At 37.3% G+C, this 17,640-nt stretch overlaps 1 protein-coding gene across 4 annotated transcripts in view; it reads left to right on the top strand.

Moving 5' to 3' along the window:
* The window catches only part of LOC139450162 (neuronal acetylcholine receptor subunit beta-4-like), a 45,537-nt gene extending 28,935 nt beyond the window's left edge, over positions 1–16,602 (top strand). The window contains exons 2-7 of one of the 4 annotated variants that reach the window (XM_071231848.1): positions 3,625–3,645; positions 6,348–6,490; positions 7,311–7,355; positions 10,363–10,472; positions 10,907–11,448; positions 15,686–16,602. In XM_071231848.1, the coding sequence (XP_071087949.1) occupies positions 3,625–3,645; positions 6,348–6,490; positions 7,311–7,355; positions 10,363–10,472; positions 10,907–11,448; positions 15,686–16,170 (1,346 nt within the window). In that variant the 3' untranslated portion in view covers positions 16,171–16,602. Of the gene's footprint in view, positions 1–3,624; positions 3,646–6,193; positions 6,491–7,310; positions 7,356–10,362; positions 10,473–10,906; positions 11,449–15,685 lie in introns of those variants that run through there. The other 3 variants (XM_071231840.1, XM_071231857.1, XM_071231853.1) reach the window with 3 other exon arrangements.
* Positions 16,603–17,640: the final 1,038 nt, after the last annotated feature.

Here is a 17,640-nt window from a genome sequence, read left to right as displayed (position 1 = left end):
GACAACTTTCCCAAGCCACGGACATATACGTCATTATATTTGTGAGAGTGCAATCGTGATTACATTGCATTTTTAACAAAACATCACAGATGAGTGCCACATCACATTTGTCCTTAAAGACATGTTTCTTATTCACTTTTATTGGATTCCATTTCGAGTTAATAGACAGGTTTGTTCTGTTCACTACTATCAAGCATGTATCATATCAAAATAGCCATGTATACAGCCATCCTCCTGATGATAAATGTGTGTTTAATGTCACCACTAAATACATATGTTTTATTAAGTCCTATCGCAGAAGAGGATAATAGCAACATAGATCTTCTTTCGCATGAACAAGCATAAGGAGAAATATAAATGAAAATATCGGACTAATTCAAATGGAAACTAGATCGTTTTGCAAAATACCCTATTCCCAGATAAACGTTACATGTATTTCTTCAATGCAGGCTTGGTAAAATATCCAATATAAACTTCTGCGTCAGTGTTCCGATTATTGATATCTAGTCTGACAAACTAGGTTTCAATATTCGAGATGAAAAGATCATTGTAATTTCTTCAAGCAGTACAAATATGTGGCTTAAATACTGAAACCCAATATATCTGTCTGTAGAGAAGTACTCGCAGAGGCGTAAATATCAGAAAGGCCATCCCAACTAGACATGAATCTGCCTTCAGGCTGTCGCATCATACATGTGTAAAGTGCATTTTGATCTTCATTGTAGTTTACATCATAGATACAGTTTAACAGCACAAGCTTTCGTGGCATCCCTAAAAATACATTTAAGAGAGACAAAGCATCCCGAGCATATTTAAGGCACCCCAATTTAGTTAAGAAATGGCGCTTTTCCTTTGGCAATTGGCGGAAGGACAAGAATGCCCGAAACTATGTATCAGGTTGGTAACTTCCGTATTCATCATGGAGGATGAAGACCCGTGAAAATCTAGGGTAGAATAGGTCTTCAGCAACCCATGCTTGCCGTAAAGGCGACAATGCTTGTCGTAAGATTGCGTGGATTGATGCTCATGATGTCAATCACTGGACTGTCTGGTCCAGACTCGATTATTTACAGACCGCCGTTATATAGCTGGAATATTGCAGAGTTCAGCGTTAATCAACAAACAAACAAACAACAACTTGGAATCATCCATTCTAATTGCCATTCCATTTAACGGTCGAAAGTTTGAATAGAACAAGAAGAATACAATATGTTCGCATTTTCGCATTAATTTCAAGATTTACAGTATTTAGCTATTGGACGTCTAGCATATTACTTATGCCTTAATGTCAATGATGTGACTCATTACGTGAAAGTGTTACTATTTCAGACTGTTTGCACTGGGCTTTCATATTTATAGCACACATTAGTCCTCAATAAAGTATTGTAATTCAGGATGTTTGGTGCTAAAGTGGTTGAATTTGAAAAAAAATGTGTTGATTCAATAAGAGCTCATTCAACGGACAAATAGCCAATTCCCTTCACTGATTTACCCATCAAAACTAGAAATAAAAGATCCCAGTGAAACCGCCTCATTTAGATGTATGCATAACGATTTAGAATGACAATAATCTATCCAAACACTGTGTGTTCTTTCCTGAATGTTTCTGATGACTTCAAATTTCTCTCTATGTCGAGCAATATTCTAGCAGCTTTTGAGGTACAGTCGAGCATGCTCTTCTTCATCCAAGAGCGTCGTGCATACGACTTTTGCTCGAAAGGTGTTTCATCAGGGTTTTCAACATTCAAGGCCCTCACAACTTAAAGGTTTTGAAAAAAGGTTTTGTGGGAGACATGTGGAGCATATTCCCAAATGTGCACACCAGTGACACAAATGATGTTTAACTCGCACAATATGTTGCCATGCCTGTTCAGGCGATCTTTTGACTTGCCTTTGCATGTGTTTGTGACAGGTGCCACCGGTGAATAGGATACGCTCACCTTTTCGCGAGCACCTGGCCATAGTAATTCATAAACACATGCTCATAAAATCGACTCCGCTTTTTGTAAACATTTCTTATACATATGGAAAGGGTTTTGTCACTTTTATTATTGTGATTTGGTAAAGAAGTATTTTTTGTCAATTTTAGCTTTCAATAGATTCAATTAAATGGAGTTTTATTTGCATATATCCGTATTTAATCCTAGGGCATAAATTTGGATGAAACATGTGCTTCTGAAAGGTTACAGGTAAACACCTTGGTGTTTTACTCTGTCCAATTCTCGGTTGTCTGTCTGATTGTCTGGTTCCGGGGAACTTCTTTCAGTTCTATCATTAATTCACCTCATTGTTATTATGGTACTGACATCCCTAGGTGTTGACATTGCTGCTTTTAAAGATTAGTTATAATATTACGGGATTTCTTAAAACGTTTCAGTAGGGTCAGTGTTGTTGATCTGTTGGTTGGCAATTAAGGGCTACCACATGGAAATGTGTATTCAAAATCTTACACTTCAACTGTACACTTGTATCATCATGTCACATCAAATTAATCCCGTTCGTGTCATTTAATCCCTTATAGGGAGTCCGGGTTCTAATAGACCCCAAACAACCAATACTGGTCGTATGAGGCGACTTCAGAGATCGGGTGGTAAGGCTCGGTTACTTGATTGATTGGGTACCACCGTAGGTGGGTCGTTGTTCATGATATCAATCACTTGCATTGCTTGTCTGGCCTAGACTCAATTACATACAGGCGCCGTCACTTTGATTATTACCTCAGCCTTACACTTACACATCAGTAAAAATATATCTTTCATTATTCAGACTTTTTTATGAGCATACATGTATATCATGTTCATGTATAAGATACCTGAATCACATTGTTTGATCAACAAAAACATCAAAACATCCATACTTTCTAGTATCAAATGTCTTTTGTGTATGTCGTTAATGAAAGCAACGAATCGTATTTGCCCGATCGCAATTTGAGTATTTACTCTGCAACCTCTGAACATTACATATCACGATTCTTGAAAGTCGCAGAAAGGTTATTCTTGTATCTCAATATAAGATTAATGTTTACTGTTGATAAAGTTATAGACGAGTGCGATATAGTTATATACCAGTATTTCGGCCATTGTAAACAATTTCCTTCTTCGTGTGTATGGTATAAAACTGAAATTCAAGACTAATATACCACTACATCTTGATGGGAAACCTATCGCATACAAACCTCAAACAAACCAACATGTTAACAATTATTGAACAAGTTTTATTTTGGTGAACCACCTACCTATATTACCTCCACACTCTACTTAAAGATAGTCATCGAGTAATATTTGACGGCTGGAAGGCCTAAAGTATCATGTGACCTAAATATGACGCAAGAATATTCCCTTTCGCACACGATGGAACATCCTAATTAAAATAATCTCGAATAACAAACAATTAACTGAGTAAACTGTCAATTTGGCTGCAATATTGCCGACACGATGTAATAGTTCACTCACTATTTCTTACACAAAGCCACACCCAAGCCGTGTATAAAATGCCGCTCAATTTCAACCTCAAAAGATACCTTATACATTGAACGCCCGAAGGTGACAATGCCACAAGTAGGGACAATAGATGGTACTAACTTTATTAACGATTAAAAGCGAACATGACATTTCTTGATTTCAGATTTGTGGTGTTCTGGGTCATGTAAGTAACAAATTGTCGCTGCACACTACTAACCAGATTACCCTTTGTCCAATAACCTCCGCAGCATAGTGACCTACATTTGCTATACGCATACTCGTATAGCAGACATAGTGCCACTTGAGAAGGTTTTCTTTGTGAATAACATTCACAGTATTTCAGTTGCGTGATCTATGTCTTCCTTTCTTGCATGAACTTTGCATACATTAATGTACATACAATACACATCGATAAGGAAACTTGATACACCAACTATCAATAACAACATACAATCTGTCATTGCATTTCCAGTATATTGGTGATAATACATTTCATTAATGTGCATGCAGTACACATTGACAACGAACGTACACCAAACATCAAGAACAGCATACATTCTATCAATGCATTGAGAGCTTTCCAGTATATCGGTGAAAATAATTTACGTAAATATTAACGTATCATTCAACAATTATTGTATGTCTTCGATAGCTAGATCATTGCGCGTTCAAATTGGATAGTTCGTCATACATAGTGCAAAATTCACTGCATTGACATGACATTCATTATTTTGCTATTTTTTATTTATTGAAACTAATACAGCTAATTCGTGAATATTATCGCCAAAGTATGACTTCTCCGTTGATTGCAAATGTGATTTGTTTATTAAGAAAACTTAGTTAACATTACCGATTCTATTGAAAATCGCAAATCTATTTAAGCCTGCAAGTAATCAAAAGTCAGTTGATAAAATCAATATTCATCATAGGAAACATAGTCACCAACACATTCAGCAACTGACAAGCCATGTGACTTACTTTTTCCCCTCCAATCAACTAACTGAAGACAGATGAAGTGAGAGTTGTTACCCTGACTAACACGCTGATTGTCGCAACCAGAACGCCAAATAGAAGGTTAATAAAACCTACAAATATTCCAGAATTTTGATTTACATTTCTATCTTTTACACGGCAAAACGCATAAACCCATGTAATCTTTCAGCACATGTGCGCGAAAATAAGTAGTCATAATAAACGATGGCTCCTTACTAACCTTGAAGCAAATTGAGAAGACATTAGCTGTAGGAAAATTGATTGGAAGCTAGTTATTTCCTTTCCCAGTTACGTTATTACCCTTAGATTGATTTTTTTGTCAATTGTTTCCTTAGCCGGTAGAAGAAAATTTGAAAAGACTGCGATTCCCTTTTTTCGCCATTTCGATTGAAAGCAAGTCCCCAATCAGTGGATATGAAAGATTATGGCATAAAATACTCGTTATGTTGTAATTATTGCTGTTAGAAAGGCAACTATCATGGGATAGTCGAGCCAAGCATAGGAATCATTATGATTCGCGTTAACGGTGTTTTAGAGAAAAATGACACCACAAAGTAAAACGCAGCTTGGAACACAGTTTATTGAATTCAGCGCAATACTGATCCCAGCAATCATAACATAAATGTTTCAAATTATGACTTTATATAAATCATACATCTACTGCAATATCCAACATACAAGCATGTTTATGCATGAATGTTTTCCTCATAACTACTCTATCCCTTGACTCTGCTTTACGTTTCTTTAAACCTTTAAGCTAGGCATTGATCCCCTAGTCAAAGCCTTCACATTAGTGGATTTTGAAATACCAGGCTTTGTAGATACAAAACCATCGCTGTAAGCAGATCGTTTTTCCCCTTTTTATTAAAGATTGTTGCTTTCAGGTTATCAAGTGACTTGGAGTTATCATTTAGCACTATCCCATTTCATGTTCTGTCTTTGACCTTTGCTTTACAGTTTTTTACAATATGAAGAAAAAGCATTCTATTATCAGTAGAGCTGCCAAAGTCATACAAGCATGGTAGAGTGAAAAACAATGTTAATGTAGAAATAGATATATCAGTCCATGCGTAGTATTGAAATAGTACAACAATTAAAAATGACGTTAATAAAAGAAACACGTATGCGTATAATCATGTTTCTTTCGTGAATCTACATTAAGACCTATGGCGCTCCTTACTTTGCTGTGAATACTCTAAAAAGACCTACTATCTCAAGGATGTTTACTTAGATTACATATTGCAAGTATATACCCGTGTTGGTGATAAAAGGAGACATGTCTTACTTGTTTTATTTCAAAAAGCTTGGTTGATACCTCGACATGTTAACAGAAATTGCAATACTTGAAAACACGATAAAGGGAAGAGCAGTAAGGAGTGGCTTGGTTTCGTGTTTCTTGGTTTTAAGAACGTTCACATTTAATATTAGCAATGAAGATAAAAATCTTTGGCATTTCCTAAATTTCAAATTTATCACATCAATCTTACTTCATTTGTGAAACATATAGAATCCTCGTACCAATATTGTTGCAAATTGTTCTTCAATATTACACAATGTTTCAAACACCTTCTATTTCGTTTATAATGTGAAGCTATTTAAAAATTTGACATAACATTTATGTTTGTTTGTGTTATTTATCAAATCTGTACAATGATGTTTTTTTTCCATTGCAGCACGAGGGTGGCAATCTGGTATCATATGTGTACATTGTAACGTGATTTCATTTGTTTAATTTTCAGAATGAAGATATGGTAAAAAAACGTGTCAGGAAAACACATCATCATGAACTATTTGTGAGTTGTTGGAGCTACTATAAAAAAACATTTTGTATAGAACTGTGTAGAGTTGGTGCCTTAAGTTTTCGATTTTCAAACAATGTATACCTTTTTTCAGTGATCACAGCCTCCGTTGACGACGTTGCCAGACTCCACAGAACTATCTTCCATAAATACAATAGAGTTATCCCTCCTGTGTATAATCAGTCACACAGTGTTAGCGTCAACCTGTCACTGTTCCTTCTCATGATACACGATTTGGTAAGTATATCTGGCTTAAGGGACATATGGCATTGTTTGCATTACAGTGGGAGAAAAGCTATTAAGTATTACTAATGGAGTTACACATGAAAATATGTACGTACCAATAGTGGCTTTTGCATGCTACTACGAGGGGAGGTCGGGTAACCAAGTGGTTTAAGCGTTCGATCGTCACGTCTTAGACCCGAGTTCGATACCCGACATGGGTACAATGTGTGAAGCCCATTTCTGATATTCCCGCCGTGATATTGCTGGAATATTGCTACAATCGGCGTAAAACCATACTCACTCACTCACTCTTGCCACTACGATGATATAATTGATTACCATAAGCGTAATCACATGGATTAATATACCAATGGCTCCTATTTTATGGATTTACTTTCGGTAAACTTGAGGGACCTATAATTTTGTTACTGTTTCAAATTATACAGGTTGCGGGGTTCGATCACCGTGCGCGTCATACCAAAAGACGTTAAGAGATGATACTTGTTATTACCCTGCCTGGCGCTTCGGCATTAAGGGGTTAATCAAGGAATGGTCGGCTCGGAGTCACTATACTATACTTGATCATGTTAAAGCTGCGGCATCATATCTCAGTGGGCTAGCACTATAAAATCAGCATTGGTCTGGACTAGTATAAGCAGCCACACACACAGATATACGTGCATGCACGTCGCTACATATATGCAATACTGTTTGACGCGATGTTAAACCCTATTTCATCCCACCTCACCTCTAATTGTTAAGTCTAATTGTCCGTCAATTATCACTTTCAGTTTTCGTGTTTAAATATTATTTCCATATATTTCCATTTCAGGATATGAAAAACCAAGTGTTAACAACAAGCGGGTGGTTGAATATAGTGAGTATGACCGACCACCTCATATATGAACTAGTTTCTCAGGTTTATGCCCTCACGGTTGAAATACTCAACAGAATTGTCGGATTGTATGCCCAGTTTGAAATTGTATATGCAGTTTGGTATACATATATCTTCGCTTTTGATGTGTGATACATTATGATGGTAATAATACGATCGGAATCGCACTGTGGACTATGCTTTTAACAGAGGTTTCTTATGAACATGGAAAAGGTTTTATCAACATTCAATCGGTGGCAGCAGGAAATAAACATGACCAAAACAGAAGGAAACTTAAATATAGTATGAATATTTTCCTATCAAGGTGGCCGATACTGGAACGAAGGCATTTTAGCTACCACTATGGTAAACAACTTGTACTCAGAATCGCTCTTGCGAAAATATACCGTCCTTGAAATTCATCTATCAGGACATGTCAGTTGCTGTAGCCTAACCATACAATATTGAATATCTAAAAGGTGTACATGTCAATCCTCGTATAACTGCAACATAGCTAAATATTTCCTCAGTAACACCAAAGTTCGCCTATGCAGTTTTCAATGTCCTATTCATGTTATACGCCAGGGTTTTCAAAATAAATGAGCCAGAAGAGTTCCTACTGGTGGTGACAGTTGGGGTCAATCAACGAGGTACTCATGTGGTTCATTATCTGCCCTTTGAACAGAGCAGTCCCATGGGCGCAGTTGCTTGTGGTTATAAGGAGAGGGATAGAGTACGTTTTGGGGGGGACATTTTTCTAAATACACGTCTGATACCTATGATTGGAATCCCAGTTCGCCCAAGATTTTCCTTCGAGGCTTGTCAGCACCATACACGTCCTCATTGGCCTGACCAATGTGGTAACCGTGGCGTTAAATCCAACTCACTCTCTCAATCAATCAATCACCTTTTCAGCATAGTAGAATTATGATAAACCTAATCCAACACACATGTTGGAACGAGTAGCAGGTACGATAATGTACGACAATGTACGATAATTGAAAACTTCAATGCCAGAGAAACAGCAGTCTCGAATTTTTAGAAAGAGACTCCACAGAGCGGAAAACGCATAACCGTAAAGAAAAGAATATGGATTGATCACTGAAAATCGCTGGTTCTCCTTAAATTTCCACATAATCCGAAATCTGGTGACTGCTTAGACGAGCAACATACTCTCAGTCGGGGTGCCAAAAGACTTGGTACGGAATGTTTTTATTTGTTTGTTGTTTGACGCCGCACTCAGCAATATTCCAGCTTTATGACGGTGGATTGTAAATAATCGAGTCTGTACCAGACAATCCAGGGATTGACATCACGCAATTGGGATACGACGACATGCATCAACCAGGTCAGCGAGCCTGACCACCCGATCCCGTTAGTCGCCTCTTACGACAAGCATAGTCGCCTTTGACGGCAAGCATGGGTTGCTGAAGACCTATTCTACCCGGGATCTTGACGGGTCTAATCCGAAATCACGAAACCAGAATTGAAATTTCCAGCTGTAACATGGGATGCACTACCACTGTCTAAACCCGGTACTACAATACTGAAATATCAAATTTCTTTAAAGTTAGTTAAATAGATATAATAGAACTAAATAGAAAAGAACGCCTATTAAATTAAAGCAGTACATTTTGGATCTTTAAAGTACACCAGGGACATTTTGAATTATGTTCTTTCTCAAAAAGTTAAGTTACTTTTGTTTTTGACTATACATGGATACTATAAACATGGTGATATGTGTGAGATATCAAAGGAATTGGATGCCCTGAAAGGATCCCCGATGAGTAATCCTAGTGAAAGTATCGTCAGCTGTTTCCTTACGTGAACCCCCGGGGTATATAAATTAACTTCAGTAAGTCACGTGAATCCGACCAGATTTTATTTCCTGAAATGTGCTGACACTTCAAATGTCAATTTGCTAAGGAAAAGCAAACAGAGTGTAATTTAACAGAAATTTGATACCGTGGTATTGCAGTTAATGACATTAATACTCAATAAAACAGAACAAGTGGTAAATGCACTTTTGATGAATGGTACTATTGGTTTCATTCAGCGACAAAACCTGTTTTATTAGATGAACATGATGAAGATGTAAGGACATGCTTTTACACGTTAATTGTTGATAAAAGTCGTGTTTTTCAAATGTCAAAGTTATTGTTGTATGCAATACCGTGTGTGTTGAATGTTGATATATCATATAATCTAAAAGTGCCAGTAAAGCATAATATCTCTCATTTCTATGTCTAATAATTCATTTATTTTGCATATTAACATCAGTTTTTAATAATATCCTCGAGGTCATTCTGCTCACACAGGAAACTCGACACGAATTTTCCTATTTGGTTCTTGATATTGTTACATCGATTTGTTTTACCATTTTAATTTTTTTTTTCACTTTTTCTCGTGATTAGGCGAATTTATATTAACTTATCAAGGTAGTTGCGAGATGAGCTGACATTTACAAAGTCATTGTCTTCCTGTTGAAATTCATGGAACACCGGAACGTGGTCAATACCTTACATGCCGTACTGTAGATGAATATCAAGGCCAGTTCCATGTTGAAGTAAGACAAGTTCTATGGATGAACAACTTCTTTATTATAATTAGTGCAACCTTTCGGTGTAGATCCTAACACCTTTATCAAGCAAGTGATGTATAGTGCTAAACTACATAGGTATATATACTTATTAACATCAATGTTTATACAGTAAATTGTGTTAGGATCTACACCGAAACGTCGCACTAATTGTAATAAAGAAGTTGTTCATCCATAGAACTTGTTTTACTTCATCACACCAACTTCTAAATGCCACTTAAAGAAGCAGTTCCATGTTGTTATTGCTACAGAGATTTTACTTTTGGTTATGGAACAACGAGCACACCAAGCTGGCGGCACCTTAATAACGAACTGATGATAAACCTGTATCAGGTTCCGTGGCTTCAGGGGCACGTTAAGATGACAGTTGCCTCAGTTGTAGATTTTATATAATATGTCTGAATTTTACAGCAATGGGAAGACGAATTCCTCAAGTGGAACAAAAGCGATTACGGAGGAGTGGAGGATATCTCAGTGTCCCAGAAAAAGATTTGGCTCCCAGATTTACTTATAGAAAACACGTAAGATATTATAGTTTGGTATATTTTATGCATGTAACCAGGATTTATTGGTGAAAAAGAGGAGGACATTTTAATACTTATAATTCAAATTTATGTTTATTTGGTTTGGTTTAACGCCGCACTCAGCAGTATTCCAGCTACATAACGACGGCCTTTAAATAATTGAGACTGGACCAGACAATCCAGTGATTGACATCATAAGCATCGACCCACGCAGTTTGGATACGGCGACATGCATCAACCAAGTCAGCGAGCCTGACCACCAAACTCTGCTAGTTGCCTCTTACGACAGGCATAACCGCCTTTCATAGGTTGCTGAAGATCTATTCTAACTCGGATCTTCACGGGTGAGAATTCATATTTATCTTATTTGTATAAAAAGGAGTGATGTACATTTGAACAATCATTAATTCCAGTTCCTTTTATACTTTCAGAGCACAAAATTTTGCTGAACTTGGCAATTCAGCAATGTTAGTGAGCATCGATTACGATGGGAAAATATTCTGGGAACCAGGATTTGTGGCTAAGACTATATGTGAGGTTAATATTGGAAAGTACCCCTTTGACTATCAGTTGTGTGAGATTAAGTTCCTGACCTGGATGCACACAAACAGGACATTAGAGGTGTTTCCTGGGACAGGGGAAGTAAGTTTAGACGCGTGCATCCCCAACGGTGAATGGGACATTACATCAACAGAAGCGGAGTCTTATTTTTACCCTTCGACTTACAGACCCGGAACGAAACACACTGGAGTAACGTTCAGGATACACCTTCAAAGAAAAAGGACTTTTTACGTGCTCAATACTATTGTACCGGTAGTGATGCTCTCCCTTCTTAACGTGCTTGTGTTTCTACTTCCGGCTAGTTCCGGTGAGAAGATGGCGCTGGCTGTCACGGTGCTGCTCTCCTTCACAGTGTACCTTAGTATAATCAGTGAAGTTATGCCGAAAACTTCAGAGAGTATCTCCATACTTGGTAGGTATACGGATATACGCTCATTCGACTACAGTGTCTCTCTTGACGAAAACGGAGTCAGTGAGAAAAGTGTTGTGAATGTTCATTTCTTTTATGATCACTGAGGCGACCGCGACGCGACTGTGACGCGGATGTGGCGCGATGTTTTCACGCCCCGATGACGTTACTGTGCCATTATTGGTATTTCATTTGCGACAACCGTACTCTCATCTTATCAAAGTACGACACAAATGCAAATTGAACGGTAATGCCATTATAAAGGGAAGAGTTTTAAAAAGCGGTTGACTACATAACGACATGCATTACCATGAGAGCGAAAGGGCAACGAACTAATACGGTTGATATACAGTATAACATAAAACGTCAACGCCAGAGAACAACCAGTCTCGATTAACTACAAGATTCCATTATGCGTAAAAGGCGAAGTAGCCGTGAAAATTATATCAATGGATCATTGAAAGTCAGTGATGACACCTGGGCCCACTTGCACAAAGCGATCTTAGCGCTACAACTATTGTAAGCCTATGTTAAAGTATGGGAGTTACGATCATCTTAGCGCTAAGATCGCTTTGTGCAAGTGGGCCCAGGTGTTGACGGAAACATCCCGGCTTATTACACGGTTCATAGAAAGATGATTTCATAACAGTAACCAGAGAGAATCATTAAGACTTTGGGTCTGATAGTTCCTGTAGACGAAAAACAATCGATGACACGTCGCTTTTAATATCCCAGGTGACAATATGAAATTGTATTATAATGAAGTATTATTGGAAGCAAAATTAAAGTCATGGTATAACCTTCCGTTCTGAGTACAGACAAACATGTCCGCATCGTAATATAGTCATATACTGAAGAAAAGGGATCATGAACATAACATTTTGGGGAATAGTTTTCATGAAAGTATGTGTTCAGTCTACAAAAATGTACAAAAAATCTCCCCCAAAATATTCATGATCCCCAATTTTGTTCAGTATACAAGTCGTATGGTAGTAGTTATCAATGTGTGTCGAAAAGAGATCTAATATGATTTTGCACCATTGCTCCCGGATATTTGCAACCATGCAAATGATATCAGCATTGAAGCGATCATAAAATGGAATAATATGAGACGTGGTCTTTGTGGGAGATTTGTTCACGCTTTTATGAAGTTTTTAAGCATATACATACTGGGTATACAGAAAAGAACATTATTTTCAAGCGTTGACATAGTGTAATATATATACGCCAATAACAGTTTACTTCTTTGAAGTACGCATGATATCATAACACAACGTAAGAGGAAACTGTAGCAAAATAAATCTATATAAAGCTGGCTTTGGTGGGGAACCGAGATTTCTATTCACGTTCAAGGGTGTTTTCATCAGTTCAATATATATATCCCGGTGCTTGTTACTGAACTGAGTGGTTTCGGTTTTACGTAGTTCAATTATTTTACGGCCTGTCAGCTTAATGTGAGCTGAAACCCGAAGTGAGGCAAGTTCTTAATGATTATCAAGAAACAAATAGGAGCGTGTGCTGAGAGATGAAGCATCATAATCGGGAAGTATCGATACGGCCGTAGATGTAGACGAGTAGACACGCGATGTAGTTCGGTCTAACCAACAGTGTCATTCTATATAGTGGCGTGACCTGGATTTGGGTGGAAAACTCGAAGTGATGCTGGTCTTGGGCGTTTTCCACTTTGGTAAAACACTCCATCACGGGTATGATTCTCATAAACCAAGGATCATAGTCTGCACGTAAATAGATCAAGGTATCCTGGTGTGATTAAGGGACGCAACTCTGCAAAGCGAAGTGCGGCGTCTTGGACCATTGTCATAATATTGAAGTAGAGAAACAGTTACGTTAGTGACTATAAAATTGTTTTTCAAAAATGTGAATGTGCCTTTCATGTATCGCAGGTTCCTAAACCCTACATAGCTGTTGTATGTGTAGGGTTTAAGGCTAGATTGTTACATTACGGCATATTTCAAACATTTCAAATCATTCAGCAAAGGGAACTGTGCCTTGCATTTTACTGTCGCTTCTCACGTCCATACTTTTGTATTTCGCCTCAAGATGCTGACCCTTTAATAGCAAACGAGTGAGTTGTATTTTACGCCGCTTTACGCAATGTTACAACAATATCACTGTGGGTGACATCAGAAATGTGCTTCAAATATTCTACCCATTCCGGGATTCGAACAAGGCCTTCTTTTGACAAGCGAACAGTGCAACCACTGGGCTACCCTACTGCCCTGACCATTTCAAAAGTGTCAAACAAACGTGAACACAACTTAAACGAAGTGCCGTATGTTTAGCGCAACTCGATCAGACAGTTTCAATTCCTACACGTCATTGGATCATTGAACAAAAGTTTGAAACAAAATTTAAAATCGCCTCTTCGTTTCATGAAACTTACAGCCGTTATTTCGTGCCAACATGTGAATGTACAACGCCAACATCAGGGAATGATCAGCATCAATTATCTGCCGAAACAGTTCAATTAGACGTAAAATGCAAGATATGAATGGACATCATATAAATGGATCACTGAAAATCAGCGATAACTAGCCTTCGTGATAGCACACTGTGGGTGGGTTCGAATCCCGGTTCGCCCCGATTATGTTTCTAGGTTTGTCAGCACCATACCCGTGCTCGTTTCACCGAAGAGGTAAACGTCTGAGACCTGCATCATTTCGGGCTTTCTTCCCACATTAAGCTGACACGCCGCGATATAACTGGAATACTGTTAAAAGCGGCTTTAAACCCAACTCACTCACTCACACTGTGGGAAAAGGAAGATTCCATTCTCTTGAAATGCTACATGCGTTAATTAGCATGTGCAATAAAACTAAACATTCAAAATTGCAGGAAAGGTGAATGCAACCAGTCTTTATTTCCATGTGAATAGTTTGACTTCGGCTCTCTACACAATATATGATACCTACCCAATTTCGAGGCAAATGTACATATTATATCTCCAAAAGATAGATACGAGCCGTAACAGTAATCAAACAGTGTGTATGACCTTGAAATGCACATTAATCATGACCATAATAGAACAAACAATGAGACTTGAAGACAGACACGCATAAAGACAACTGACGGCACTTAATATAAAATTATATTTAGCAAAATAAGGAATAATTATACAATTAGGGAATAACAATCTCTACCTACATGTACACCTTGAGATCATTGGGCGGTGGGTAGCAATGTGGATTAAGCGTTAGCTCGTCACGCCGACGGCCCGGGTTCGATTCCCCACATGGGTATTATATGTGAACTTGAAACATCAGCGGCGGAGGTAAACCAATCTCGATTATCTGACACAAATTGGTCAAAAAAGGCAAAACAGTGGGGAAAATACATCTATATTGATGGTTCACTGAAAATCGGTGATGACACCAGGTGTTCTCGAAAAAAGTAAACATGTGCTGCCCCGCCGTGATATTGACGAAATATTACTAAAAGCGGCGAAAACCCCAAGTCACTCACTCACATACACTATAAATCATAGATATACTATCTAAATCAACTGGAATATTCAAGACAACACATATGTCTACTCTTGTTTCGCGCAGACACATAAACAGTTCCATTTACCTCCTTATCAACAGCGTCCTTATCTTAGCAACAAGGTTCAACCAGGGGAAAATAACTTTTTTAGCTGATGAACCAAAAAGTCAGTGTAAATATACCTCACTCAGCGTTACGTGCATATCCATTTCGTTCTTATACAATTACACGTTACATGCTTATCCAGTTACATGTTACATGCTTATCCAGTTACATGTTACATGCTTATCTAATTACATGTTACATGCTTATCCAGTTACATGTTACATGCTTATCCAATTACATGTTACATGCTTATTCAATTACGTGTTACATGCTTATCCACTTGCATGTTACATGCTTATTCAATTACATGTTACATGCTTATCCACTTACATGTTACATGCTTGTTCAATTACGAGTTACATGCTTATCCAATTACATGTTACATGCTTATCCAATTACATGTTACATGCTTATCCAATTGCATGTTACATGCTTATCCAATTATATGTTACATGCTTGTTCAATTACGTGTTACATGCTTATCTACTTGCATATTACATTTTTATTCAATTACATGTTACATGCTTAATCACTTAGATCTTACATGCTTATCCAATTATATATTACGTGTATATTCAATTACATGTTAAATGCTTATTCAATTACATGTTACATGCTTATTCAATTTCAGCCGTCTACCTGACTGTCCTGCTGTCCCTTAGCACTATGTCCGTCTTATCCTCGGGCGTTGTTATGAATATGATCCACCAGAAGCCAGATCGACCAATACCAAAATGGGTCAACTGTCTCCTGTGTTGTCGACTCAGAGAACTGAGGGTAGAGAAGCGAAAACAGGTCGAGACCGACAAACAGCAAAGCTCCACACTACGTCGCTACGAAAACGGCGATGCGAAACGACGACACTCGGATTCAGATTCGAAAATATATCCGGAAAATATGTCTCTCATGGATCCCAAGACGGACAAAGAAGGAACAATTGGACACGAGTTCTCTGTGTTGTATGATGAGACTGAATTTGATTTTAACAAGTATGATCCACTCCAGGATATAACATGGATAGAGGTGGGGGATGCGGTGGACAACCTTCTTTTCTGGGTTTTCCTCATGTTAACACTGGCCTCAACGTCAGTTGTATTCCTCATGTTTTCGTTTTAAATAAATCATCCTGTAAATACTTGTAGTATGTAGCATACCGATTGGTCAATTTGACATGTGTGATATAACGTTGATTTACAAATGTTACTTCTGAAATTGATAAGCTATTTAATGTCATTCATTCAAGCATTCATCGTAAAAATTGAGTACACAACGTCCCTTATCATAGAAGAACTTTTTACATTTGTTACAGTCAATGTGTACAATGACTGAAATTTTCACTGAAGCAATTCAAAAACTGCCTAAATATTTCAGTCATTCAGTGTCCATTTATTTTATTATGATGACGAATTCCAAACATTTAGATGTTGAATTTCGCTAACACTGAATATGATAGGATTAAAAGAAAGCGAAAGTCAACGTATATTCAAGCATATTTTTAAACATTCTTGAACTCCCTACTGATATTGAGTAGATCTGGTAAATACATGGACAGAGTTTTCATCATTTGTAAAATAGTAGAAATATTTAGGCCTAAAAATTGCCTAAGTGAATCACATTTTACACGTTAACTGTAACAGATATACACGACCGTGCAGTATTGACGATGTTGAACATTAGGATAACATTCTACCTGAGTTGTTTCAAATTTTCTTTAAATTATTTTGGTTTATATTTAACGTTGAACCTTACTTTTGAATAATTTGATGTATCTAGCATTGGTGTGTAACACGTATTAACTTATCAGGACATCATATAATTGAAGAAGCTACCGTAAGCTCCTCCATGAAACATAGCACCAGTAGATTACAAATGGGATTGTTAAACGTTGACAAAAATGCAGTAGGGGTCTAACTAACTTGGCATTCAAAGTATGACGTATAAAATAATATCTTTGAATTGTCAAATATAGTTACTGCATATGCAACGCTTAACAGTCCCCTTAAACAGAACATTGATAGATGATTCTCAATGAAAGATTTAGCTAGGCGATCCAAACGTCAAATGTGACGTTATTAATTATTTAAGGAATATGTTATATAGCGGGAAGGACATAATAGTGCAGGCATAAAAATAGGTTCTAGATATTAATGTTCAATTTAATTATTTTTACCTAATCTGTCTTATAATACTTGATCATCTGACGTCTTCAAATACATAATACTAGTCTGTATTTCACTCAGTGTACATCGATAAAGTAGATACAATTTCATCATAATGTACATGTTGGAAATCTAATTCAACAATGCAATAATACTCTTTGTAACATTTGCGGGTGAAAAAAACCCATTTGTGCCCCAATGCACTAACACTGAAATTGTTTAGTTAAATTCAAAAGATTTACACAGCAGTATCATGTGAGAAGTATACATGTACATATACATTGTATGACATAAATTATTTTTCATTTGTCAAAGTATGTTACGTTGACTGTATATACATTTTATATAAGTACACATGTACTTATGGTAATTCTAACAATGTGGTTACTATCTGCGCTGCCCTTAATTACGAGATTGTATACAATTT

The sequence above is a fragment of the Haliotis cracherodii genome, unplaced genomic scaffold (assembly GCF_022045235.1).
Source record: "Haliotis cracherodii isolate W230 unplaced genomic scaffold, xgHalCrac1.p SCAF_10, whole genome shotgun sequence".
Lineage (NCBI taxonomy): Eukaryota > Metazoa > Mollusca > Gastropoda > Lepetellida > Haliotidae > Haliotis > Haliotis cracherodii.
Note: the sequence above shows the minus strand (reverse complement) of the source record. Positions and strands in the feature narration are given on the sequence as shown.